This window comes from Adiantum capillus-veneris, chromosome 1 (genome assembly GCF_014529385.1).
Source record: "Adiantum capillus-veneris isolate H3 chromosome 1, ASM1452938v2, whole genome shotgun sequence".
Lineage (NCBI taxonomy): Eukaryota > Viridiplantae > Streptophyta > Polypodiopsida > Polypodiales > Pteridaceae > Adiantum > Adiantum capillus-veneris.
The window spans coordinates 105,399,434-105,426,584 of record NC_140931.1 but is presented as its reverse complement, the minus strand read 5'-3'; the positions used below and the strand labels follow the sequence as shown (position 1 = coordinate 105,426,584).

Here is a 27,151-nt window from a genome sequence, read left to right as displayed (position 1 = left end):
TCTTCTTGTCAACCCTGCCAAAATCTGAAATCCCACCCACGCCCTGCCCCCGCTCAAACCTTCCACATTTGAGTCTGCTCTTTCCAAAAGATTATCAAGATTGCTGACCTCAAGTTGTAAACACTGCAAAGCAGTGGGCCAAAACATAAATTTCTTGGACGCAAGAAACGAGGACAAAAAAAAGTGACGAGAACAGTCGCAAAGAAGCTGGCACAAAGAAAAACGCCGCATGAACATTCACGAAAACGGCATTTTCTTGCCCTCCTAGTCACTCTACTTTCCACATTTGAGGCAGCACATCCAAGCAGTCCATAGACCATAAGCCTTTGACATTCACAAGCATAGGCCTGCCATTCCACTTTTGTTTGCTTGACCCCATCAAAATGGCACCATAGACAACCTTACATCATAAACTTGATTCAAATTTCGGATCTTCTGCGTTCCTTAATGAAGAATTCTTAATATGAAACTTCTTTTCAGGCATTGTCATACAAAGAAGTGGTGGGGGACTTCTTAGCCATTTATTGTTTGCTGTACACAATAAAATAATCTGCCCTAGACTACAAGAGCTTGGAAAAAGATGTGGCACCAAATTTTCTGGAAATTGCCAGAGATGCCAGCTCAATCCCACATAGGGATCATGCCCTAGAGAAATATTATACATACTACATGCCATTGCATGAAGCAAATTTGCTACAAAATTGAGGAGCTTCAATTGAAGCTTCGAGCGACAACTTCACTAACAAAATTCTAATGAACGAAAGGAGCTCAGGACTCTTGCAAAAGCCTGTTGGCAAGATTCTGAACCTTAAAAGTAAGCTCCCCATCATCAAGATAATCCTCTACATTTTTTGCAAGGAGCTGGATATCAAAACGAAAGGCATCCACACTCCGATAGTATTTGTTTCTTAATCGGTCTTTGATAGTGTCCAAGGACAACGGTACAAGAGTTCTGCAAAATCAATATCACAAAAGAGTCTCTCTCTCTTTCTCTCTCTCTCTCTCTCTCTCTCTCTCTCTCTCTCTCTCTCTCTCTCTGCAACAATTATAAGTCCTGTCTAATAACTGCAGGCAACAAGTTGCATCAACGAAGAAACACCATAACCTTGGTTTTACCAAGGTTCACAGACAATCCACTATCCTCTGAAAACTGTGTAATGCATCCAACCATTGCTGCATACCCTCTGGTGAGTCAGAGATCAGCACAATACCATCAGCATATAACAACAATGGGATCCACGTCCCTGCCAGCTGGGCACCTCTATTACCCTCTATGTCAATGTAATCAGACATCTCATCAACATACATACCAAATAGAGTAGGAGACAATGGGCAACCCTGTTTCACCCCAATGGAGTATAGAGCCATAATCCCCCAAATCAACACTATGGGCACCCCCATCTCCTGCAGTCTGCACATCAATCGAGCTCTCGGTACCATGTCAAATGCTTTGCGGAAATCCACAAAGCTACAATAAATCCGTCTCCCATGTGACCTGCCCTCCTCAATGATGGCTCTGAGTGTCAGAATATGATCAAGAGTGGAGAAACCCCTCCTGAAACCGGCCTGGCCCTTTGCTCGTACACCCTCACCCTCTACCCAATTACTCAACTGCTGCTCAAGAATGGATGCATACAATCGTGTCAATGTAATAGTGCGGTAATTCCCAGGCTCTGTAGGATCACCTGCTTTGAAGATAGGCACAATAGTAGACAACCTCCAAGTCTCAGGTAACCCCTCACACATGGCACAATTGAGCTCTAAAACAACAAATTAATACAAGAAACCCTAAAAAACAGCAAGAAACGCTTGTGAAACCTTAAAACACAGATTTGAAACCCTAAAAACAGTAAAAACTGGTTTCAAAACCCTAAAACACAGCAAGAAACAATGAAGAAACCTAAAAAACAGTAATAAAACCCTTAAAACAACCAAAAACACAGTTTTGAAACCTAAAAACAGCCAAAAACAATGACAAAACCCTAAAAACGGCCAAAAAGCAATTTCAAAACCCCTAAAACAACAAAGAAGAAGTGACGAAACCCTAAAAACAGTGAAACATCCATGAGAGAGAGAGAGAGAGAGAGAGAGGAGAAGAAGCATCTAGATCTAAGCTTCTAAGGCTGATTGCTTTTCAATAATCTTTTCTTGATCCATTAAGCACGAGCCGTACTTGGAGCACCACACCACAATGGATCAGGAGATCAGCACCGACTTTCACATATGGTCAGGAGATTGTAGAGTATACAATTGCATACACTTACCTTGGGGTTGTCTTCACTGAGCCGAGGTTTTCTTTGGGGAGAGCAGTAGAGACTAGACTGACTAGAGCTTTTGCGGCTTTGGGAGGCTTGGAGAGGATGTGTTCGCAGGTTCAGTTCCAGGAACCTCGAACAAAGTTATGGCTCTTTGATACTTTAGTAGCCTCAGTTATGTTGTATGGAGTGCTGCTATGTCCCGCTCGTAGGGGAGGGAATCTATCCCAGACGCCGTCGGGATGGGCGTCAAGTGTCGGGCGGACGCGGTGTGAACCCGGCCAGTGTGACTGGCCATTATTATAAAAGAGAGGCCAAGGCCTCATTTTCAGTTATCGATCCCCACTGGCAGAGTGCCAATGGTTAGCCCGCGAGGCTAGGAGTGCGCGAGGTCACCTCGAGGAGGTGAGGCCGGGTGGTATGGGACGCTCGGTCTTACAGGTGCACGCCTACGTCCTCAGACGCTGGGCCGAGCACGGGGGAGCTGCCGGATGGTGGCTATGGTCGGGTGGTTCGTCCACGTGCGTCTGTACGCGGTTCGTGTAGCCGGGAGATCCACTCCCTGCGTTCGTTTCATGGTATCAAAGCCGGCTCGATTGCACGAAGGACCATGTGCACACCTATGGATTGATTCAAGTCGGGGAACCTCAATTTCACGTAATTTTTGGTGATTAATATTGCTGAAATTACTAGTTCTTCTTCTCATGAGCCTGTGTGCAGGTGTTATGGTGCCGATTTTTTGCTGCTTTTTGGATTTTTATGGTCCTCCTGGTGTCCAACTGTATAAGATCCTGACGAATGAGTCTAGTGATCTCCGTCCGTGTGACTGGCAGGGAGGGCGCATCCAGGGAATACTGAAAGGGAGGCAATCTATCTATGCTGAAACCATGCCTCTGAAACCATGAGGTCATCTGTGCATACCAACATGATGCATCTCCATGCATCGCTAACTGTCTAGAGGACTCAAGAGCCAGTCTAGTATATCTGCCTCTATGTGTATCCCATAGACTGTGCATAAAGGACACTGATCTGGTAAGAGCCTCAATCTCTATAGGAGGGGCGGCTACCTCCGCTCGAATAATCGCATGTGGTACAGAGGCCTTGGCTCTAATCATCCGGGATATCATAAATACCAAGGGTCTCTCCATGTTCCTCCAACTGTCATGATTCACAGATGGTCCCAAAACTTGGACCCCATAAAGCATAGCTGAAGCAACCAAAGTATCAAAGAGCCATAGTTTTGTTCGTGGTTCTTGAAACTGAACCTGCGAACACATCCTCTCTAGCCCTCCTAATGCCGCATAGGCTCTGGATAGTCTAGTCTCTGCTTCTCTCCTCAGGGTAAACCTCGGTCCCGTGAATACCACCCCCAGATATGTATATTCATCTGTGTACTCCACAGTGTCCTGGCCATATACGAGTGTAGGTGCTGATCTCTTGACCCACTGTGGTGTGGTGTTAAACACCATAACCTTGGTTTTATCAAGGTTCACAGACAATCCACTATCCTCTGCAGAGTTGTGCAATGCATCCAAATGTCTTTGCATGCCCTCTGGCGACTCTAACATTAACACAATATCATCAGCATATAATAATAAAGGGATCCATGTCCCTGCCAGCTAGAAAGAAATTGACTACGGGACCAGTTTTGACTTTGCCGGACTTGCAGAAGTCATTCGAAGTATATTGTGATGCTTGTGGTCGTAGTCTGGGTGCGGTCTTAATGCAAGAAGGCCATGTCATTGCTTACGAGAGCCGATTGTTCTCAAGGCTGGAATTGACAGTACAGATTTATGAGAATAAGCTTTTGGCGGTTATCGATGCTCTTACTCGGTGGCGGCATTACCTACTCGGAGCGGATTTTACTATCTTTACAGACCGTCAGATTTACGCTACTTCTTGTCACAGAAGAAGCTATCGGAAAAGCAGATGCGGTTGGCGAACATCTTGTCACAGTTTCACTTCCAGATTGTCCATGTGCAGGGACAAAAGAATTTGGTGGCAGATGCTTTGTCTCGGAAGCCGTTGGTTCTCGCTATTTCCGCGATACATCATAGGAATTTTGAGGATATGATCGACCAATATGCCACGGATACGGATTTTGCAGATGTTTTCACACGGATACGGGATGGGGAGACAGTAGCGGGATGTTCCATTCGGGATGGCTACTTGATGAGGAAAACCATGTTGTGCGTTACACAGCCGTTGAGGGAAAAGGTTATGTCTGAATGCCACTGTCCACCGTTTACGGGTCACCGCGGCATTGCTACTACCATGAAAGGGGTAGAGAGATACTTCTTTTGGCCGAGACTCAAAAAGGATGTGGAAGAGTTTGTGCGCAGGTGCTTGGTATGCAAGAAGGTCAAGTTTGATAGGCATAAAGCACAGGGATTGTTACAGCCTTTGCCCATACCCACCCGCCCCTGGGAAAGTATTGCAATGGATTTCATTTTTGATCTCCTGAGAACACAGAGTGGCCACGATGGTAGCAAGCAGGCTCATTTCATTCCAGTAAAGAAAACAGTCAAGCCGGATCACTTAGCGAGACTGTTTCTGGCCCAGATTTTTCAGATTACATGGCATGCCTAAGACGTCTGTCTCTGACAGGGACCCCAGATTTACGAGTTTGTTTTGGAAGGCAATTTGGGAGAACATTGGCACGCGGTTGCAGTTCTCGTCATCTTTCCACCCGCAAACTGACGGGCAATCTGAGATTGCCAATTCAGTGGTTTTATATTTATTGAAGTCTTATATCTCGGATTAGAAGACTCAATGGGAAAAGTATCTACCTTTGGTGGAGTTTGCCTACAACAACACGATATACTCTTCGACGGGGAAGGCGCCATTTGAGATTATTGAAGGTGCTGCGAAGGTTCTACCCTTCCTAAGCACGAATGATAAGATTTTTGAAGCTGATGAGTATACGCGCGACTTAGACACGGCTTTTGCCAAGGTCCACGAGGCTTTGCATAAATCTCAAGAAAGACAGGAAAAGGTAGCGGATCGCCATTGTCGCGATTTGAAATTGAAGGAGGATGATTGGGTGCTCTTAGGTTTTGAGAAGGCACACCTCAGAAAGAAAAAGGGAAAGGAGAGGCTTTCCAAAGCTTAATATGAGATACTACGAACCTTTCCAAATCTCTGAAAAGATCAATGATGTCTCCTTCCGAATGAAACTGCGTGACACTTGGAGGATTCACAATGCATTTCATGTGAGTCTCTTGAAACCTTTTATAGGTGATGTGCTCGAAGATGGGGAGCCCGCCGAAGTGGAAGAAAACGAGGAGATCCTTGTTCTTGAACAGATTTTGGCACATAAGAACAGAAAGATTAAGGGTAAAGTACGAAGGCAGTTCTTGGTTAAATTCAAGAACTATCCTGCATTGGATGCGAAGTGGATGGAGGAGGAGGACCTAGCAGATACTCCTCAGATTGTGAACCTTTACCTTGAAGCTTTTGGTTTAGCGTAGTCTACTCCAAATGGAACCCCGAATTCAGCTTGGCCGGAGATCTGGTGTAGTGGGTTGCACAAGACGGGAGTTACTCCGCTCCTTTGTCAACAGATGCGTTGATTTATGCTAGAGTCACTGATGTCTCTTTGAGCTTCAGGGATACTGAGAGCTGGCAGTATTCTGCTGTATGACTTTATGAAATGGAATTTTGGAAAATATGAAACTTATTTGTTCTTGACTTGTTTTTAAGTGCAGGAACTGATAGACGAAATGACTGCATCATTTTGGTTTGAATGATCTCGAACAGACATGATTGCAATAGGGGTTAGTCAATCGGGCATCTATGAGGTCCTGAGTGGATCTAGATGCGATTGCTAACTGCATTGCTGATAAATCATGGTCTAAGATCCGGATGAATGTTAAATGTGATTTGTCATGTGATATCCTGTGATGTCTAGTGATGTCGTGTGATGTCGTGTGATGTGACTGGATTGGTACATGTGCTAGATGTGTGTTCCTAGTGCGTCGTTACTAACAATCAGTGTCTGCTAAGACAATTTATGGCTTCTGTTTGTTTTGCAGGCGTATAGCAAGTGAGAGAGAGAGAGCTTTTATTTTTAAAAGCTTTGCTTTTATGCCAAGATGGCTTGTGAGAGAAAACCTCTTCTGCTTTATTTATGAAGAGCTTTTGATTTTCGACTTTTGAAGCTTTTGGGGTCTCTGCTTTTAGCATCCCTTTGTAACCTTTAAATACGCGGGTTGGCCACTCACAACTCAGAGCATCTGGACGCTGAGTCTGAATGCGAGTGCCTGCCCGCACTCTTGTACTTTGAACACAGATTAATACAAAAAGAATTTTACCGAAAGTGGCGTCAGTCTTTGGGGCCAATATCTCTAGGCACGGAACTCCGTCGGGACAATGTCGAATCAATTGTGAACTGTGAATTGTTTGAAGTGATTATTTGTGGTGTCGTGGTAGATTCTCGACTTGGAGTGACCAAGTCTGTTACAGCCTTCACCCATTCCCAACCGCCCCTGGGAAATTATTGCTATGGATTTCATTTTTGATCTCCCGAAGACAGAGTGGGCACGATGGTATCTGGCTCATTTCATTCTAGTGAAGAAAACAACTAAGCCATATCATTTAGCGAGATTGTTCATTGTCAGATATTCAGATTACATGGCATGCCTGAGACAATAGTTTCTGACAGAGATCCCCGATTTACGAGTTTGTTTTAGAAGGCTATTTGGGAGAACATTGGCACACGGTTGCAGTTCTCGTCATCTTTCCACCCGCAGATAGATGAGCAATCTAAGCAAATTTAGTCGTACCAACTTTGTTGAAGTCTTCTTCTTTGGATCAAAAGACTACGTGGGGAAAGTTTTTGCCCTTGGTGGAATTTTCCTACAATAACACGATCCACTCTTCGGAGGGGAAGGCGCCATTTGAGATTATTGAAGGTGCTACGAAGGTTCCACCCTTCCTAAGCACGAAAGATAAGATTTTTGAAGCCGACCAATACACGCGGGATGTGGACACCGCTTTTGTCAAGGTCAGGAAGGCTTTAGAGAAATGTCGAGAAAGACATGAGAAGGTAGCAGATCGACATCCTCGCGATTTGGAAATTAAAGGAGAACGATTGGGTGCTCTTACGTTTTCAGAAGGCAGGCCTGAGAAAGAAAAAGGGAAAAGAGCGGCTTTTCCAAAGCTTAGCATGAGATACTATGGACCTTTCCAGATAAAAGAAAAGATAAATGATGTTTCTGAAGCTGCCCGATACTTGGAGAATTCACAATGCTTTTCATGTGAGTCTCTTGAAGCCTTTTAAAGGTGATGTGCCCTATGATGGGGAGCCAGATGAGCGACCTGAAGTGGAGAAAAGCGAGGAGATACTCGTTCTGGAACAGACACTGGCACATAAAGATAGAAAGATAAAAGGTAAAGTGATAAGATGGTTCTTGGTTAAATTCAAGAACTATCCCGCATTGGATGCGAAGTGGATGGAGGAGGAGGACCTAGTAGATACTCCTCAGATTGTGAAACTTTACCTTGAAGCATTCGGTTTAGCATAGTCTACTCCGATAGAACTCGATTTCAGCATGGGCGAATCTAGTGCAGCGGGTATGCACAAGAGGGGAGTCACTTCGCTTCTTTGTCGACAGATTACCCCGATACTTTGATTTGATATAGAGTCACTGATGTGCCTTTGGGTTTCAGGGATACTGTTGAGCTGACACTATTCTAGTGTATGACTTTATGAACTGGAATTCTTGATAATGAAAATGATACTGATTGATTTGTACTTGACTTGTTTGAGTGCAGGAACTGAAAGATGAAATGACTACAGCATTTCGGTCTCATAAATCTTTATAGACATGATTGCAATATGGATTAGTTAATCAGGCATCTGTGAGGTCCCGACTAAATCTAGATGCGATTGCTAAATACATTGCCGATTAATCATGGTCTGAGATTTGGAAGATTTTTGAATGTGATTTGTCATGTGATGTCTTGTGATGTCAAGTGATGTCCTGTGATGTGACTGACAATTGGTACATGTGCTAGATGTGTTGTTTGTAGTGCATCGGTACTAACAGTCAATGTCTGCTAAGACAGTTTATGGCTTCTGTCTGTTTTGTAGGCGCAATCGAGGGCAATAACAATGCTTTTAAGAGGGGGATATGTCAAAACTGGTGACGTGGCAACTCCCTAAGTTGTCCAACTTATGGCCAAGTTACGAGGGGATCCCTGGGGCTCCTTCTCATACGTTGGATAACGCATCTCAACATCAGAAAGTTTCTTACTTTCAAACGCAACAGGACGTTTATCTTGGTATAGTGCCGCACTGATGGCATAATCACTAGCATCCGTTTCAAGTTTCAACCACAAAAATTTGCGAAAGAATCTTGTAAAGCCTAAAAAGGACTTTACTTGGCGCACATTCTTCAGAATGGGCCAATTTCGCACTTTATTCAACTTTTCAGGGTCGACGCGAATTCCATCGCGAGTAATGATGTGACCCAAATATAGAAGCTCTTTCTTGAAGAATTCACACTTCGAAGCCTTAGCATAAAGCTTCTCAGTTCTCAGTACCTCGAGAATAGCACGTATATGCGTCAAGTGCTCAGAAAAACTTCGGCTGTAGATCAAGATTTCATCGAGAAATACAACAACGAAGTTGCCTAAAAATGGTCTCAACTGATCATTCATCATCTGCTGAAACGTAGCTGGAGCATTGGTCAAACCAAAAGGCAAGACCAAAAACTCATAGTGACCATAACGCGTACGGAAATCTGTCTTAGGAATATCTTCCAGTTTGATCTGTATCTGATGATAGCTTTATCGCAGGTCTATCTTTGTAAAATACAATGCTCCATGGAGTCGATCTATCAGATCGTCCATGCGTGGGAGCGAATACTTGTTCTTGACAGTGAGCTTATTCAACCCCTTGTAATCTACGTAGAAGCGCATAGTGTTATCCTTCTTTCGAGAAAGTAACATTGGCGCTCCCCACGGGGATTTACTTGGCCGAACAAAACCTCTGTCGAGATAATCTTTGAGCTGCCAATTAATCTCGTCCTCCTCGGTTTTACTAAACCGATAGAGTTGCTTTGAGAAGGGTTGACTACCAGCCACCAACTCAATGCCATGATCTACTCCTCTCGAAGGCGGCAAGCCAGGAGGTAGATCATCAGGAAAAACATCCTTGAAATCAATCCTGATTTTGCAGATAAGGTTGGATTAGTCGGAATCCCCAAGTTCAACAGTTTACGAAATTCAGTGACAGAAGTATCAAGCACTAATGAATCAAACCTAGCAAATGGTACACATTGATAAAATTCAACATCAGAAGACTTTGTATCTATATACATTTCCAAAGTAGTAACAACTGGTATCGCAAAACCATTATTTAAAGAAATGTGATTATAAAGCGACACAGATACATGAGGCATGTCCTGTTTAACAAAAACAAGAGAGTGATGTACATAGTCTATATACAACGAGTCTTGTTTATCATAAAACCATGGAATTCCTAAAATAACATCTGCTCTATCCACGCGCATGATGTGGAAATCCAGGTGCTCTTTGTAATCAGCCAGCTTGAGCGACAAATCTAGAACATCCGATTCCATACATCCGTATCCTCGCCACAAGCCATCTTCACGCGATACTCATGGTCACTGTCCCGCATCGCAGGCTCAGTTTCTGCACCAATTTTGCATCCACAAAATTGTGTGAGCTTTCATTATCATTGATCTTCCTAGGGAAACGGAGAAGATCGTGCTTATCAAACACTTTGGTGCTAAAAATACAGTCAGTGCATGAATTGTGCGCTAAATAATGGATTTCAAATTGAAATGAGCTTACAAAAAATTTGGATATTAACTGTTGAAAAGGCTGCCAGTGGATGGGTGGGTACAATATTACTTTCTTCTCTTATCTTGTAGAGCATCGTGGCCTTAGCCACAGCATCTTCGACATCTGTCAGAGCTTTACCTCTTGAGTAATGCCCAACAGAACTCCTCATGTAGGCCGAGGATATACATGTGGGCAGCATGTTCGGAGTCCAAATTAGTAAGGCAGAGGGCTTCCTTGAAGGCGGTAGTATATTGGTTGAATGACATTGTTTTCATCGACAGGCTTTGAAGCTTAGCGTATGCCTTCAACGTATCCTTTCTGGTGAAGTGGTCAAAGAACTTCTCAAAGAAATCAACCCACGTCGCGGGTTTTTCTGTCATGTTACACCACCAAATGAGTGCGGCACCTTTCAAGTATTGAGGAAGCATCTGCATCTTTTGTGCATCTGATTTTTCATGGAGATAACCAAAAGTTGTCCATTGGTGAAGCCAATTATTAACTGCAACCTGTGTACACTCTCTCTCCTCACCGGATGATTGAGTGATTCGTCCAACGTGTGGACGCACATTATCAGCAATTTGCATTGGCAATTGTCGACTTTCAAATTCACTCACTGAAAACATCACACTCGTCGACTGAGCTGTGTTTTCGAAAGCAAAATACAAGTATCAAAAGGCCACGTTGGCTTTCTGAAGATGACAAATATTCATATTTATATCCCATGAAAATGGCGTACAAAAACAAAAAATAATTTCTTACTTGGAGTGCCCTCGTTTGGTAAATCAAAACTGGAGGACTTCATCGCGAAAAGCCCAGAGGAGTATTAGAATTCGATTGAATTCGGATTTTCGCGTCGCGAAAAGATGAAATTCCATGCTCGACCGCGTCAACGGGAGCACACAGAGGCGTGCAGGTGATGGCTACGGCGCGTGAGCGCGAACAGATGCGAGAGAGAAGCGGTAAGAGAGAAGCAGGAGAGTTATTAAAGTTCTCTCTGCAAAAACTCGAGTTTCTGTTAAGTGAGTTTTTTTTAATGTACAGGTTTCATACCTTTTATTAAAAAAACTCCAAATGTCGTGGCCACACTTGAAAGAGAGGCCTCTTTGTTTTAAGATTGAAACCAACGCAAGATTAAGGGGCTGCCAACGTTTGGGGGGAAAAAAAAAAAGAAGAGTTGAGGAGCAGCTTGACGCGTGGAGAGAGAAACAAAGAAAGGAGACAAAAAAATCAGCACGTGTCCGCTCGTGAAGAACACGCGAAAAAGGCCATGCTGGCTTTCTCTCTCCTCTTCCGCAAACTCTCTCTCTCTCCATGTGGGTGAGACTGAGAGCTGAGACAGGCAGATTCTTATACATTGCTATATGTTACTTCCCCCCTAGCACATCAGTCTATACCTCACCTAGAGGGCAATCCCCTTTCTCTATACTTGATGATGACTTATGGGAGTTCTCTAGAGATGGAGATATCATTCTCTTGGGAGACTTTAATGCCAGGACGGCCAACTCCCAAACGGTATTTTATGATACCTCGGAGGAAATGCTTAGAGAGATGGATATATCGGAGATGGGACTTGACAGACACTCACAGGATAAAGAGCACACAGAGTCTAGGAGATATCTCATGGAGATGACAACTACGCATGGTCTGGCCATACTTAATGGTCTAGAGATTTTTCCTTCGTCTGGGGGTTTCACATGCTTTCCACATAGACATGGGGCCAGTACAGTGGACTATGTCATGACTTCACCAAGCTTCATCTCTCATATTCAAGATCTCAGTGTGGGCCCTAGGCCTGTTGGAGTAGCAGTGGACCATGCTCTCCTGACTTTTTCAGTCTCTGTCCAGTATAGTGTCTCTCAGACACCACGGAGGATTGCACACACACGGTATACTTTTACACCAGAGACGGATTCAGTTTATGTGGAAGAGATTTACAGACGGATGGGGGCAGCCGAGCCTGTATATACAATGGAGGAGATCACCACTTTATTGACGGAGATCTTGCATGGGGCAGCATACCCACACACTCAACCAGATCAGAGAAGACGTTCTGGGAACATGCCTCAGAATAGTTGGTATCATGAGGAGTGCAGAGAGATGAGAGTTCAGATTCAGAGCGAGCTTATACTTGGAGTCATTACATATAGACAGTCTCGGATTGCCCTTCGGCGTTTAGTGCGACGGAAGAAGCGGACCTTTTTAGCCCAGATGGAACGTGATTTGTATCAGATCTTTTTGAGCCGAGATTGAGGTGAGGCTTGGTGTCTCTTCCATGAGCACTCACCTCCTCCAGTGATTACCTCTCCCGAGATTTGGGGTCAATATGCAGCATCATTATATACAGTACCTGGGCAACCACCATTACCAGACCCTCTAGAGCCATGTCCAGCCACTAGTACCTTCTTTACCACTGAGATGGTGAAGAACGCCATTGACAGGATGAGGACTAGGAGAGCATATGATCATGATGGTTTGGTGGCAGAGCACTTGATACATGCTAGAGATTTACTGTCAGAGGTTCTTGCGCGGTTGTTTAACCGTGTCATGTGTGAGGGACTACCCGAGTCCTGGAGATTATCTACTATTGTACCTCTTTTCAAGGCAGGGGACCCCACGGTACCAAGGAACTACCGTACTATTATGATAGGGCACACATTGGCACGGTTGTATGCATCCATTCTTGAACAGCAACTAAGTAAATGGGCAGAAAATGAGGGCATACGAGTAGCAGGATAGGCTGGTTTCATGAGGGGTTTCTCCACTTTGGACCATATTCTTACACTCAGAGTCATTATTGAGGAGGGTCGGGCACATGGGAGACGGATGTATTGTTGCTTTGTGGACTTCCACAAGGCATTTGACACAGTGCCGAGGGCCAGATTGATGCACAGGCTACTGAAGTTGGGAGTACCCACAGAGATCATATGGGGGATCAGGACTTTATACGGCTCAGTGACTGGCCAGGTACGCACTCCTGAGGGGATTTCTGACATTGTTCATTCCACTATTGGAGTGAAACAGGGGTGTCCTTTGTCCCCTACACTGTGGATCCCCACGAGAAAGGGACTCCTTTCTTGTCAAGATATGCAAAGGGAAAGCAACCTCTGCAAACTTTCACATGAACCGCATGTAGTACGAACACAATCCCAAGAAGCTTCTAACTTCATGGACATTCTTCAAATTGGACCAATCACGGATACTCTCTATCTTGGCCGGATTCATCTGCACTCCTGCTGCTGCTGACACAATGTGTCCCAAAAAGTGGATCTTTGGTAGGAAAAATTCACTTTTCTTTGCATTAATCACTAACTTGTGATCTCATAATGCTTGAAAGACTTGAAGCAGATGATCTCTATGTTGTGCCTCATCGTTGGAGAAAACAATGATGTCAACAAAGAAAGCGCCAACAAATAGCCTGTACTCTCGAAAAATCATGTCCATTGTCAGGTTAAATGTCGCGGGAACATTGGTTAGGCCAAAAGGCATCACCAAAAACTCAAATAACCCAAAAATCGTCCGAAAGGCTGTCTTGTAGACATCTCCCTGCACGATTCGGATTTGATGATATCCACTCTTCAAATCGATCGTGCTAAAGCACGAGGATCCCTGTATCCTGTCAAGTATATCATCGATCCTAGGAATCGGAAATCTGTTCTTCATGGTGATTTTGTTGATAGCTCTATAATCGATGCACATTCTCCAAGATCCGTCTTTCTTCAAAACCAACAACACTGGAGAGCAATACGGTGAAGTACTAGGCTAGACAAAACCCTTTTCCAAGAGGTCTTTCACTTGGTTCATAATCTCTTCATTCTGGGCTCGGCTCACACAATAAGGTGGCCGGTTCGGTGGCGTGCTTCCAGGTATCAGATCAATAGTATGATCTTTAGGAAGAGCAGTGGTAACTCGCCTGGCAGGCCCTCTGAGAAGCAATCGGCATGAGCGTGGAGAAAATCTTGGCGTTCTTTATCAAGTTCAGACATATTTGTCCTATCCTCATCACTCAACTCTTTCAAAAAGATCAAGTAAACAAACAGACTGGATTTCATTAACTTTGAAATGGCTGAAGCCGATACAATAGGGATAGACTCGCCCTTAAGTTTAATATCAAGTACAATGGTTCTGCCCTTCTCTGTGGTCAATGTTGCTTTCCTCGCCCGATAGTCGACCACGGTGTTGTACTTGTGGTACAAGGGAATTCCCAAGAGAACATCACAACCTTCCAAAAGCATTATGTAAAAGTCCTCATGCCCCAAATACCCCTGACAATGCAAACGAAGTTTGCCAATGACAGGTGTAGAACTGCCTCTCCAAGTGGTCCCATCCGATCGGGAGTGATCTTGAGCTACCCCGCCAATTCCGGTGAAATGAAGTTGGCCTTGGCTCCTCCATCAAAGAAGATCAAGGCTTCTTGGTCTTTCACTTTGCCCCAAGCTCGGCAAAGTTCTGTACTCTCGTCCAACGGTCTGGGATCGATACCCACGCAATCTGGAACCAGTCATGTTTTCATCTTGCCTTTTCTTCCACGTTCCTCAGCTGCTCTCGAACTCTCAAGCCTTTCGTCGTCCTTGTCGTTTTGTTCTTTCTGTGCCTTTTTAGGGTACTTCGCGGAGATATGCCCAATTTCCCCGCATCCAAAGCACTTCCCCTCCTTGATGAAGCGAGCTCTCTCCTGAGTATTGAGCTTGGTCAAACTGCCTGAGTGAATGGCGAAACCCCGTTTCGCATGACTCATCAATTCCTGAATAGAAGCTGACTTTTGTTCCAAGCAATGATCTCGGAGCTCTGTAGGAAGACCCAAGGTAAACCGCTCAATCTGTTCTTTGAGCGAGATCTCCTTAAATGAAAAAGCGGGTAGAAAAGAGCTCCAAAATCTCTCGCAATAAGCGTCCACGGTATCCTTCTTGGTCATCCGAAGATGGTTCCAAGCAGTGCGTATGTCGCGTTCATACTCTCGAGTCAGCCATGAAGAAATAAAAAGCCTCTAGAATTTCAGCCATTTAATAGAAGCGTGGACCACCAAGTTCGAGCATTCCCCTTAAAGTAAGAGGCAGCTCTTCGAATCTTAGAGTGCTCAAAGTAACGCCCTCTTGTGAAAGCAATGTCAAACTGCTATACAAAAGACAAAGCCTTCGAAGCATCTCTATAACCAGAAAACGTGTCAAATTTAATTCACTGTCCACCTTCCTTAACTCTCGGACTTTCTTGCTTTTGTCTTCCAAAAAGTCATACTGGTTGGCTTATAAAAATTCTTCTTCCTTGGGTCTTCCTACAGAGCTCCAAGATCATTGCTTGGAACAAAAGTCAGCTTCTATTCAGGAACTGATGAGTCATGCGAAACGGGGTTTTGCCATTCACTCTGGCAGTTTGACCTACCCCACCGATGAGATCATGACGCAAAGAGCCGAACAGACTTCGACAAATGAAAGTAAAAAAGGAAGAGCAACCCAAAACAAAAAGAAAAGGATGCACGACCCAAGCTTATTCCTCAAGAGAGGGCTCTCTACATAAAGGAGGGGAAGTGCTTTGAATGCGGGGAAATTGGGCATATCTCGGCAAAGTGCCCTAACAAGGCACCGAATGAACAGGATGAAGAAAGGCCAGAAAGTTCCAAAGCAGCCGAGGGACGTGGCAGAAAAGGCAGATAAAAAGCAGAACTAGTACCACGTTGCGTGGGACCCAAACCGAATTAAACAAAGGAAAGTACAAACTTTGCCGTTTTCAAGGCAAAGCGAAGGATCAGGAAGCTCTTTTGAAGGAGCAAAGGCTAACTTCTTTTGAATTGGCGGCTCGAATTGGAATTATGCCCGACAGGCTGAGGCCACAGGCAGAGGAAGTTTGAGTGGCACCCGGATGGGATGTTGCCATTACACCAAGCATTGGCAAACTTCGTTTGCAATGACAGGGGTGTTTAGGGCACGAGGAGTTCTACGTTATTTCCTTGGAAGGTTGTGATGTTCTACTCGAAATCCCTTGGTACCACAAGAACAACGCCGTGGTTGACTACCGGGCCGAGAAAGTGACTTGGACAAATGAAGGGCTCAAAGATTGTACTTGATGAACTTCAGTTTCTTTACTCACATTTTTGGGAGAGAACTGAACGATGGATGAAGGTCGAATATGTTTTGACCTAAACAAAAGAACGCCAAGATTTTCTCCACTCTCATGCCGATTGCTTCTCAGAGGACCTGCCAGGTGAGTTACCACCCGCTCGTCCTAAAGATCATACCATTGATCTGATACTTGGAAGCACACCACCGAACCGGCCACCTTACCGTGTGAGCCGAGCCCAGAACGAAGAAATTATGAACCAAGTGAAAGACCTCTTGGAAAAGGGTCTTGTCCAGCCTAGTACTTCACCATATTGCTCTCCAGTGTTGTTGGTTTTGAAGAAAGACGGATCTTGGAGAATGTGCCTCGATTTTAAAGCTCTCAACAAAATCACCATCAAGAACAGATTTCCAATTCTTAGAATCGATGCTATACTTGACCGGCTTCAAGGATCCTCGTGCTTTAGCAGGATCAACTTGAAAAGTGGATATCATCATATCCGAATCGCGCCGGGAGACGTCTACAAGACAGCCTTTCGGACGACTTTTGGGTTATTTGAGTTTTTGGTGATGCCTTTTGGCTTAATCAATGCTACTCCGACATTTAACCGGATGATGGACACGATTTTTTTTCGAGAGTACAGACTATTTGATGGCACTTTCTTTGACGACATCATTGTTTTCTCCAAGGATGAGGCAAAACATAGAGATCATTTGCTTCAAGTCTTTCAGGCATTACGAGATCAGAAGTTAGTGATTAATGCAAAGAAAAGTGAATTTTTCCTACCAGAGATACACTTTTTGGGACACATTGCGTCAGCAGGAGTGCAGATGGATCCAGCCAAGAAAAGAGACTATCCGTGATTGGCCCGATTTGAAGAATGTCCATTAAGTTAGAAGCTTCTTGGGATTGTGTTCGTACTACAGGCGGTTCATTCGAAAGTTTGCAGAGGTTGCTTCCCCTTTGCATATCTTGACACAGAAAGGAGTCCCTTTCTCGTGGGGACCCACAGAGGTGACTGCTTTTCAGACATTGAAAGAGAAATTGACTACGGGACCAGTTTTGACTTTGTTGGATTTGCAGAAGTCATTTGAAGTATATTGTGATGCTTGTGGTCTTAGTCTGGGTGCGGTCTTAATGCAAGAAGGCCATGTCATTGCTTACGAGAGTTGATTGTTCTCAAGGCCGGAATTGACAGCACAAATTTATAAGAAAGAGCTTTTGGCGGCTATCCATGCTCTTATTCAATGGCGACATTACCTACTCGGGGCCGATGTTACGGTTTTCACAGATGATGGGAGTTTATGCTACTTCTTATCATAAAAGCAGCTATCGGAAAAGCAAATGCGGTGGGCAAACATCTTGTCACAGTTTACTTCCGGATTGTCCATGTGCAGGGACAGAAGAAATTGGTGGCAAATATTTTGTTCCGAAAGCCGTTGGTTCTGGCTATTTCCGCGATACATCATAGAAACTTCAAGGATATGGTCGGTCAGTACGCCACAGATACAGATTTTGCAGATGTATTCAGTTGAATACAGAAAGGGGAGATAGTAGCGGACTATTCCATTCGGGATGGCTACTTGATGAAGAAAACCATGTTGTGCGTTACACAGCCGTTGAGGGAAAAGGTTCTAACCGAATGCCACTGTCCGCCTTTTTCGGGTCACCGCAGCATTGCTACCACCTTGAAAGGGGTAGAGAGATATTTCTTTCGGTTGAAACTCAGGAAGGATGTGGACGAGTTTGTGCGCAGTTGCTTGGTCAAGTTTGACAGGCATAAAGCACCGGGATTATCACAGCCTTTACCCATACCCACCCACCCCTGGGAAAGTATTGCAATGGATTTCATTTTTTTAAATCTCCCGAGAACACAGTGTGGGAACGATTGTTTATTGCCCAGATCTACAGATTACATGGCATGCCTGAGAGATTGTCTCCGACAGGGCCCCAGGTTTACGAGTTTGTTTGGGAGAACATGCGCACGCAGTTGCAGTTCTCGTCATTGTTCCATCCGCAGACTGACGGGCAATCAAAGATTGCTAATTCAGTGTTACTGGATTTGTTGAATTCTTCTTCGTTGAATCAGAAGACTACATGGGAAAGGTTTTTACTTTTGGTGGAATATGCCACAGAAACACAATTAACTCTTTGATGGGGAAGGTGCCATTTGAGATTATTGATTTTACTACGAAGGTTTTACCCTTCCTTAGCACGAAAGATAAGATTTTTCTATGAAGCTGACCAGTTCACGAGGGACTTGGTCCGGAAGGCTTTCGAGAAATCTCAAAAACAGGCAGCAGATCGACTTCCTCGTGATTTGAAATTGAAGGAGAACTATTGGGTGCTCTTACATTTTGGGAAGGCACGGCCGAGAAAGAAAAAAAAAGGGAAAGCAGCGGCTTCTTTGAAAGCTTAGCATGAGATAGTGTGGACCTTTCCAGATTTTTCCGAGAAGATTAATGATGCTCCTTTGGACCGAAGCTGCCAGAATACTTGGAGGATTCACAATGTTTTTCATGTGAGTCTCTTGAAGCCTTTTGAAGGCGATGTGCCTGATGATGAACACCCCGAAATGGACGAAAACGAGCAGATACTCGTTCCAGAACACAAATTGGCACAGAAAGAAAGAAGGTAAAGCGAAGGCGGTTCTTGGTTAAATTCAAGAACTATCCTGCATTGGATGCCAAGTGGATGGAGGAGGAGGACCTAGCAGATACTCCTCAGATTGTGAAACTTTACCTTAAAGCTTTTGGTTTAGCATAGTCTACTCCAAATGGAACCCCGAATTCAGCTTGACCGGAGATCTGGTGCAGTGGGTTTGCACAAGAGGGGAGTTACTCCACTGCTTTGTCAACAGATGCCTTGATTTTTGATACTGGAAGTCACTGTCAACAGATGCCTTGATTTTTGATACTAGAAGTCACTGATGTCTCTTTGAGCTTCAAGGATACTAAGAGCTGACACTATTCTACAATATGACTTTATGAACTGGAATTCCCGAACATGATACTTACTTGTTCTTGACTGATGTCTCTTTGAGCTTCAGGGATACTAAGAGCTGACAGTATTCTGCAATATGACTTTATGAACTGGAATTCCCGAACATGATACTGACTTGTTTTTAAGCGCAGTAACTGATAGACGAAATGACTGCAGCATTTTGGTCTAAATGATCTCGAATAGACATGGTTGCAATAGGGGTTAGTCAATCGGGCATCTATGAGGTCCTGAGTGGATCTAGATGCGATTGCTAACTGCATTGCCGATAAATCATGGTCTAAGATCCGAATGAATGTTGAATGTGATTTGTCATGTGGTGTCTTTTGATGTCTAGAGATGTCCTCTGATGTCGTGTGATGTGATTGTCGATTGGTATATGTGCTAGATGTGTGTTCCTAGTATGTAGGTACTAACAGTCAGTGTCTGCTAAGACAGTTTATGGCTTCTGTCTGTTTTGCAGGCGTAATCGAGGGCGATTACAATGTTTTCAAGAGGGGGGTACGTCACAAAATGATGACATGGCTGCCCAGTACACGCTGACACACTCCCCCTTGGTCAAAGGCAGCTTCGGCAGAACTAATGACGTGGCTATAGGGTATGGACAGGCCCGCAAACTGCGAAAAACCTAACATGTGGCAGGCTGTACGGCTTCTGTGAATTACAACGTTGCTTTTGGGCAATTCAACGTGGGAAAATCTTGCTTTATTTTCTACACAATTGTTGAGAGAGAAATGAAATGAAATGAAATGTTATATTAACGTCTTCAAAAGGCCATAATGACCTATGAGACCCGAAAGTTACAAAGTGGTGGATCTGATACAAAGTCAGAGTAACAAAATAACCTAACAACGGTACAAAACAAAGGTATATACTATGGGGTCCTAAGCTGGTTGATGTGAGTCAAGCAAAAACTAAGCAAAAAAATGGGCGGCTTGTTGGGATAGCTGAATCACAAGAGATCTAGCATCGGTCGTTGGCGAATCTCATCAATTTCCTCCATGGTTAGTAGTCTGACCGGGCATCGTGCATGCCTGGCCAGCGTACTCCGAATTTTCTGTCGTAGCCTCCGTCGATGCTGTGTAGTTCTTCGCAGTCGCGGGCATGTGGATTTCCCTAGCTCAATCGCTCGGTCAATCAGTGTGCCTCTGGTGTAAGACGAGGGGGAGCTCTGCTGTGGGGGTGGCTCTTGCGGTTGTCCCGTGTCTGCTCTAAAGAAGTCTGTGATCCGTCTTTGAGACTGGCTAGCCTCGCCGTTCATCAGGCTATCTCTGTGTCTGCACAGCTCGAGCAAGAACAAACCCAGGCATCTCTGATCTTCGTATCCCATGACACTTGAGAGTGGTCCAAAACCCTCTGAACAAGCAATGGAAGCAGCTTCGTATCTCGTAGTAGACGAGGCAGCAGCATGTATAGTGTAGCTCTGTCTCAGGTTCCATGTTACATAAGGGGCATGTCTTGTCCGAGAGAGAGAGAGAGAGAGAGAGAGAGAGAGAGAGAGAGAGAGAGAGAGAGAGCCCTTTTGCTTTATTTTAGGCAAGGGTTCAGAGAGAGAGGAAAAGCCTCTTTTGCTTTATTTTCAAAGCTTTTAATTTTCAGCTTTTGGGACAGCTTTTGAAGCTTTTGGGGGCTCTGCTTTTAGCATCCCTTTGTAACCTTTAAATATACGGGTTGGCCTCACAACTCAGAGCATCTCGACGTAGAGTCTGAGTGTTAGGGCCTACCCACACTCTTCTACTTTGAACACAAATTAATACAAAAAGAAACCGAAAGGGGCGCCAGTCTTTGGGGCCAATATCTCTAGGCACGGAACTCCGCCGGGCCAGAAGCGCATCAATTGTGAACTGTGAACTGTATTGAAGTGGTTATTTGTGCTAGCGTGGTAGATTCTTGACTTGGAGTGTTTAAGTCTGTTACAGCCGCTCTACAATCACCACCCGACCATCTCTGTAGAAGGCTATTTTTCCCTTCTCCCTTGCCGCTGTAATCTCTGGCATTACCTCTCTCATATGTGCGAGCTGTGAACGAGTAAGGTCATCGCCGAGGAAAATACCTGTCTTCTTGAGAGTAGGCCTCTTCCTCACCTCCTCTTCGAAGGAGGGGAAGCGTAGTATGAGAGCTCTCTCCTTTGAAGCTCTCCCGGGCCATCACTTTTCTTGCCTACTCTCCATGCCTTTGTGTGCAAAGGCTTCTCCACCCCCATCATGGATGTGAGGCTTGTGACCTCTTTCCCCACATTGTTTATGTCCTTGATGCCGGTCACTCTCACATGTAGAGCCCGCATCAGGAGATCCACGTGGTAGACACGGAGTGGCAGAGTTCCACTCCCAGAGCACTGGACCCAAACCCTGGCATCTCTTTTAGTTTTTTTTTTTATTGCTTCACAAATGTACAACCGGGAGACTCCGCCTCTGCTTCCAAACACCTAGAATGTCAGAGTGAGGTGCCAAGGCACATATTTGGTCCCCCAGAAGCATCATACATGAAAAGCAATATCTCCCAAAAGCTTCGAGTCCAAAAACATGGCGCCCAAAATAGTTCCGTGATCTACAGCAATTCGTTGGTGCCACATCAGCAACCTTCACAGCTCACGAGCGTTCGTACAGTAGTGACACTTCAACATGTCCGCATGTTTAGGGTTTGACCTAGCTCAGTCCCTTGTCCAAGGTTGGGTTTTAATGACCCTAAGCCCCCAAGGGGTTGCCATGTCACCAATTTATAACATTCTCGTCGTCATTTCATCAACACACCGATGGACGTCCAGATTCTGGCACTAAACTGCAATATCCAACGTATGAGAAAGAGCTCTCTGTGGTGCTCCATGCCTTGAGAAAGTGGTGGTATTATTTGTATGGCTCCTATCTTTGTTGAATTGATTGATCATTCCTCAAGTGATCATCATTCCTTGCGCTATGTTTGTGCTCAAGGAAATCTCAGATTTTCGAAGCTAGATGAGCTGAACTTATGCAAGAGTTTGAGATCTGCTATAGGAAAAGAACCAGCAATTACGTTGCTGATACATTCAGCCAGATTCTTGAGGTTAATGTGTTATCTATGGCTGAAATCTCAACAGATTTCTCTCTCTCTCTCTTCGAAGGCTAAGTGTTCTAATTTCTATTTTGGCAAAATATTGAAAAAGGACTTTACTAGCGTAAAGGCTTGGGTGATTTGGAGACCCAAGTGAGTAGCACTGAAGAGACAAGGCAACGTCAACATTCCATTTAAGGTGGACAATTCATTGAAAATGGAAAAGTTTGTGTGAAATCGATCGGATTCGACAGAGAAATTTGTTTGAAAGTAAAAACACGGCGCCCAAAAACATCAAGCATAAAAATCAGCAACCTCAACAATATCCGTACGCTACGTCAGGTACATCAGTGTTGAGTGTAGTGGGAGTTGTTTGCAAATTTATGGCAAATCTTGGGCCTTGGCACGAAGTAGTGAAAGGTGTCACAAGATATTTGAATAATACGAAAGAGTTGTGCATTTGTTTTAGAGGCAAAGACACGTGTGATTGCCTCATGAATGCAGATTATGCACGGAATGTAGGCTACGTTGTGTACAACTTGCTTGGAGAGCCGGGAGCCCACTCTCATAATCTTATCGGAGCCACAAAGCAACCTTCGAAAGATCTCCAGGAGTAACTCTTCAGTTACAGCAACTTATTGACTTTTTCTTTCAATGAGTTTTTTACAAAAGCATAGCTCCTGCCACGTCATCAATCAGAGCCCGTGCCCAACTGCCACATCATCTCTTTGCACATACAACTCCAATGTCACACGGGATACCATCTGAACATGCACCCTTAAAACAGGTCCTAGGATGGCATCCAACTGTCAAAACGGGTACCATGATGACATCCAACCGTTAAACCAGGTCTAGAGTGCAACTGTCGACTTTGAAGAAGAGGATAAACTTTCAGCTGAAGGAGTCAAGTGATCAAAGACACCTGGACCACTTTCTACTTGAAATCCAGCACATATAGTCACTCCTCCAACCACCCTCTGCTTCCACAGGAAGACAACAATCTCAGCTCGCACCAAAGAACCACTCTTGCACACACACACACACACCCAAAAAAAAACCACTACCACTCCTCAGGGAGGACTCAGATTGTTGTACACAAACACTATCCGATCTCGTAGAGACGACCCCGGGCACCCAATGGGGCCAACATCAACAGACAAACAAGGATGGTGCAGCATGCTTTTTCAGACCCTACTCTATCCTTTGTGGAATCTTGACCATGTATACCCACCCATGAATGATATCCTACACCCTCAATTTGGTACCGTATGGAGCTAGCTAGGCACATGCATATCATGATTGTAGTTCTTGAGGATATAGATTCACATCGAGCTCCATCTCTCGATTGTCCACAGACATGTCCGGTCCCCCACTTTCCAGGTTCTTATTTTGTACCACATTTAGCCTGTACTTTTGTCAATTTCTTTGGATAGCCAGAGTACACACTCATATACATCAATTTATCTCACAGCCGGTTTCGGCCTAGAGGAAAGGTTAATAAAGCTGAACGAGTATATTTAAATGCCAACGTGAAGTCCAGACTCCAATTCAAAGTTTGGGCTCGACCTATTCTTTGTACATTATATTTGATCCGAGATTTCTCTCGTCTTGGTCTTGACATCTACTACCAGTAATACTGCATTTATAAGAGGGAATAACAAGGAAGACAAAAAGAAAGCTCTATTAACGTCTTCGACAGGCCGAATTCCGTCTATGAGAAAAAACGGTGTACATGTATGGGTCCTCTGGGTATCCAACAAAAAGGACAAGAGTGCTGAAAATAAACCTGCTACAAATAGACTGACACGGGGGGGGGGGGGGGGGGGGGGGGGGGGGGGGGGGGGGGGGGGGAGGTTGGGGGGTGTATACGTACACAAGGGATGAGGAGCATGGAGCTCTACCTCCAATAGATGTGGAAGAGAGAGAAAGAAAGAGAATATTAACATCTCCAACAGGCCAATGTCCTATGAGACCAGAACAATACAAGCTATGAGAGAGAGTGTGTGTGAGCCTGTGTGTGTGCATACATACTTGTTCAGAAAGTCCGCTTTGTGGAGCAATCTGCTTAGAGCACGTAGGCCATACTCATCCTGTAAGTTGACAACCAATCAGTTATGAACAAAAAAGGTATCCTTCCATAGTATACTTTCAAATGCTAAGTTTATTTTAATAACCTGGTTGCTATCACTAGAGGCTTCGATGGTATCTATCGTTGACAGAATCTGTAATCTAGTAGTGTCATCCATGGAGGATGGTGTGGTGTTAAGGCCATCAAGATCAAAGAGTTCCCATGGACTGTGCCGATATGGGCCAGTTCGGTCTAATGAATACTGCACCGAGCATGAATCCCAAGGACTATCAGGAAACTCTGGTGATTTTGGCCCCACTGCAATGACCCTCCCATTGAACCACGTTCCAGTCTTCTCATTACCATCCTCGTCCAATGCATTTGTTCTCCACCACACCTTGCACTTATCTCGCTTTGTCCAGTTTCTCCTTAAACTAGCATCATACCTGCTCCTGTTGATCAGGAAATCTGGAAAATCTGTAAGTTCTGGAAGAGATAACCTAAAAGTCTTTCCCACTGCTTCACACTCTTCATCAATTAGCTCCAATGTTAGCTTGCAGCTGACACCACTAAACCCACAAAGGCTCTTGTACTCAATCCCAATAACTTGACATATTTCAACAGCACGCAGCTGAGACCTCAAGCTCTTTGAAACCCCTTTGTCTTCTAACCGATACAGTTTAGGAAACTCATCCTGGCCCTGTATAAAACAAATGGCAATTCATGTCAGCCGTTGAAAGTAAGGAAAGATTTCTTACAAGTTTAAAGTCAAGATAATGACCTGAAGCACATAAGCAACTTCATCTCCAAGTTGAGGTATATAGCGTGTGCCATCTTCTACCTTTGTTAGCATCAACCACGAGTCCTTTTGGTCTACTTTTCTTCCTTTCCTAGGGTTGTCGAATGCAGACTTTCCTGGAACATCATTCTCTGTGCTACTTTTTGATCTTACTGAGTGTCTAAGCCCCTTTCTCCTTTCTAAACTAGAACCGGTATCATTATCTGTACCAGCTTCTTTGTCGTGAACCAACTTTCCACTCTTGTCCCCATTGCCATGCCGTCTTGTACGGACATACGTTAGTGTCACCTTCATCCTGCCCAACAATTCATCTTCATCTGGCCCATTTTCAAGCTTATCAGGGGTAGGCTCCAAAATGTCCTTGACTTCATGGTCAGCAACAGCTGTTTCACAAACATCAACAGCTGCTGGAGATTCAGGCCTGAAATCTGTTTTCCTCCTAGGCTTCATTGCTTTCCTTTTACCCCTCCTGAAGGTTAGTTTTAAATGGCGCGCCTGGCCAGCAGACTCGCAATGCTGCCCATAGCCTTTGACTCTGTTTTCACCAGCACTTAATGAGGAAGAGGGTTCAGCTAAAGACTCTTCAGAAGCATGAGCTTCATCTTCCTGTTGCCTTAGCCATAAGCAAGCAGGAGAATCACGCTGCCAACTTGATACCGTTGTTTGGTGCTTTTTAGAAGTCCCTATAACCACTTTTATAGGCTTCCCCTGAAAATTTGAAAAACCATTTGTAGGGTTTAATGGAGCCTCTTCCTCGAACTCGGTTGCCTTCTCAAAACAGTAATCCACTTCCTCCCCTTCAACAGCTAAGGCTGCAGGAGCCACAGAGTGGTCAAGCCCGAAGTCACTGTTTGGGCTTGGAAGGTTGGCCCCCAAATGTTCCGTTTTAATCACCTGATGGAGAGCACTGCTTGTTACTGATGCATCAACCATGCATGAATTTAGATAACTGGAAGTAGGGCAGTTCTCATTAGAAAGTTGTGCTTCACCAATAAGTTCTTCAAGGCTCTCAATATTATTGTCTTGTGATACGGTAATTTCCAACATGTCATTGATAGTCTCTTTCTCTTGTGCTGTCCTCTTGCAACCATCTAGCAGCTTGCTTTTTTGTTCAGAATCAGCATGTTCACTTAAAGAACAGAAACCATCATCATTTTGTATACTGTGTGAACTAGCTTCGCCAGTCATTACAATGTGTGACCTTGATTTTCCTTTCATTTTGATGACATGTTCTGGCTGCACAAAGACATCAGATGAATGATAGCCCTCCCCAGGCCCATTACTCATGGAATCATAATCCCCTTCCTTACGCACATTTTCGTCTCTCCTTAGAGGTTCATTGACAGCCTCCACTCTAGGGCTTTTATGGGCACTAGGACTATAGTTTTCTCGCTTCCGTTTACCTCTCTGTGTGGAGACAGCATCCAAGTCCTGATCTGATGTTTCATGTGTAACACGTAAGTTTTGTTCTTGATTGGTAGTTGCAGTTGAACTGACCTGGCCAACACAAGCCATTTCAAGCTGACGTGTGGAGTTCATTGAGGCATTACATACTAAATCAACAGAAGCATGAGCATGCTCTTCTGAGCCCTCTTCTGAAGAAGATGCAGCTGCTCCTGGCAGTTGAGATGAAGCTTGTGCCTTGGGAGTCTTTCTTATAGAACCCCGTAGCCTTCCTGATGGGTTAGATCGAGTAGGGCGACTCCATTCAATCTCGGAAGGTTCTGCTTCCACAGCTGAGCCCCCATCAGCTTGTTTAAAATCTTGTTTCTCGTCGTCCTCTTTTTCAGGACTTTGCCTCGAAGACTGTTCATTGCCTTCACTTTCAACCTCCTCAAAAAACTCTGAATCATCATATGCATTTTCTTCTGCACCAATCCGTGAGAAGAAACGGCGGGCATTTCTAGCCGCGAGCCTCTTTGGCCGCCTCGTTGACTGCTCTCCATCGGATCCTCTATTTGAAGGAGATACCCTTTTGCTTCTTTTGTGACGCTTGGATCTTCTGAGGGAATGATCTCTGCTCCTGTCTCTGTGCTTCCTCTTTGAACCCCGTCCTCCAGAGGTTCCTGCTTCCTGCACATGCGAATTGGATAAGGCAGCATTAGCAGAGATGCGGCTTGAAAAGCACATGTCTAGGCT

General features: G+C 44.6%; 1 protein-coding gene across 2 annotated transcripts in view; it reads right to left on the bottom strand.

Annotated features, from left to right (window-relative positions):
* Positions 1–406: 406 nt before the first annotated feature.
* The window catches only part of LOC147465313 (uncharacterized), a 54,612-nt gene continuing 27,867 nt past the window's right edge, over positions 407–27,151 (bottom strand). For both annotated transcript variants that reach the window (XM_086519342.1, XM_086519343.1), the window contains 4 exons: positions 24,995–27,085; positions 24,320–24,913; positions 24,177–24,235; positions 407–952 (listed from right to left, as the gene is read on the bottom strand). In XM_086519342.1, coding sequence (XP_086375468.1) covers positions 769–952; positions 24,177–24,235; positions 24,320–24,913; positions 24,995–27,085 — 2,928 coding nt within the window. In that variant the 3' untranslated portion in view covers positions 407–768. The remainder of the gene's footprint in view (positions 953–24,176; positions 24,236–24,319; positions 24,914–24,994; positions 27,086–27,151) is intronic.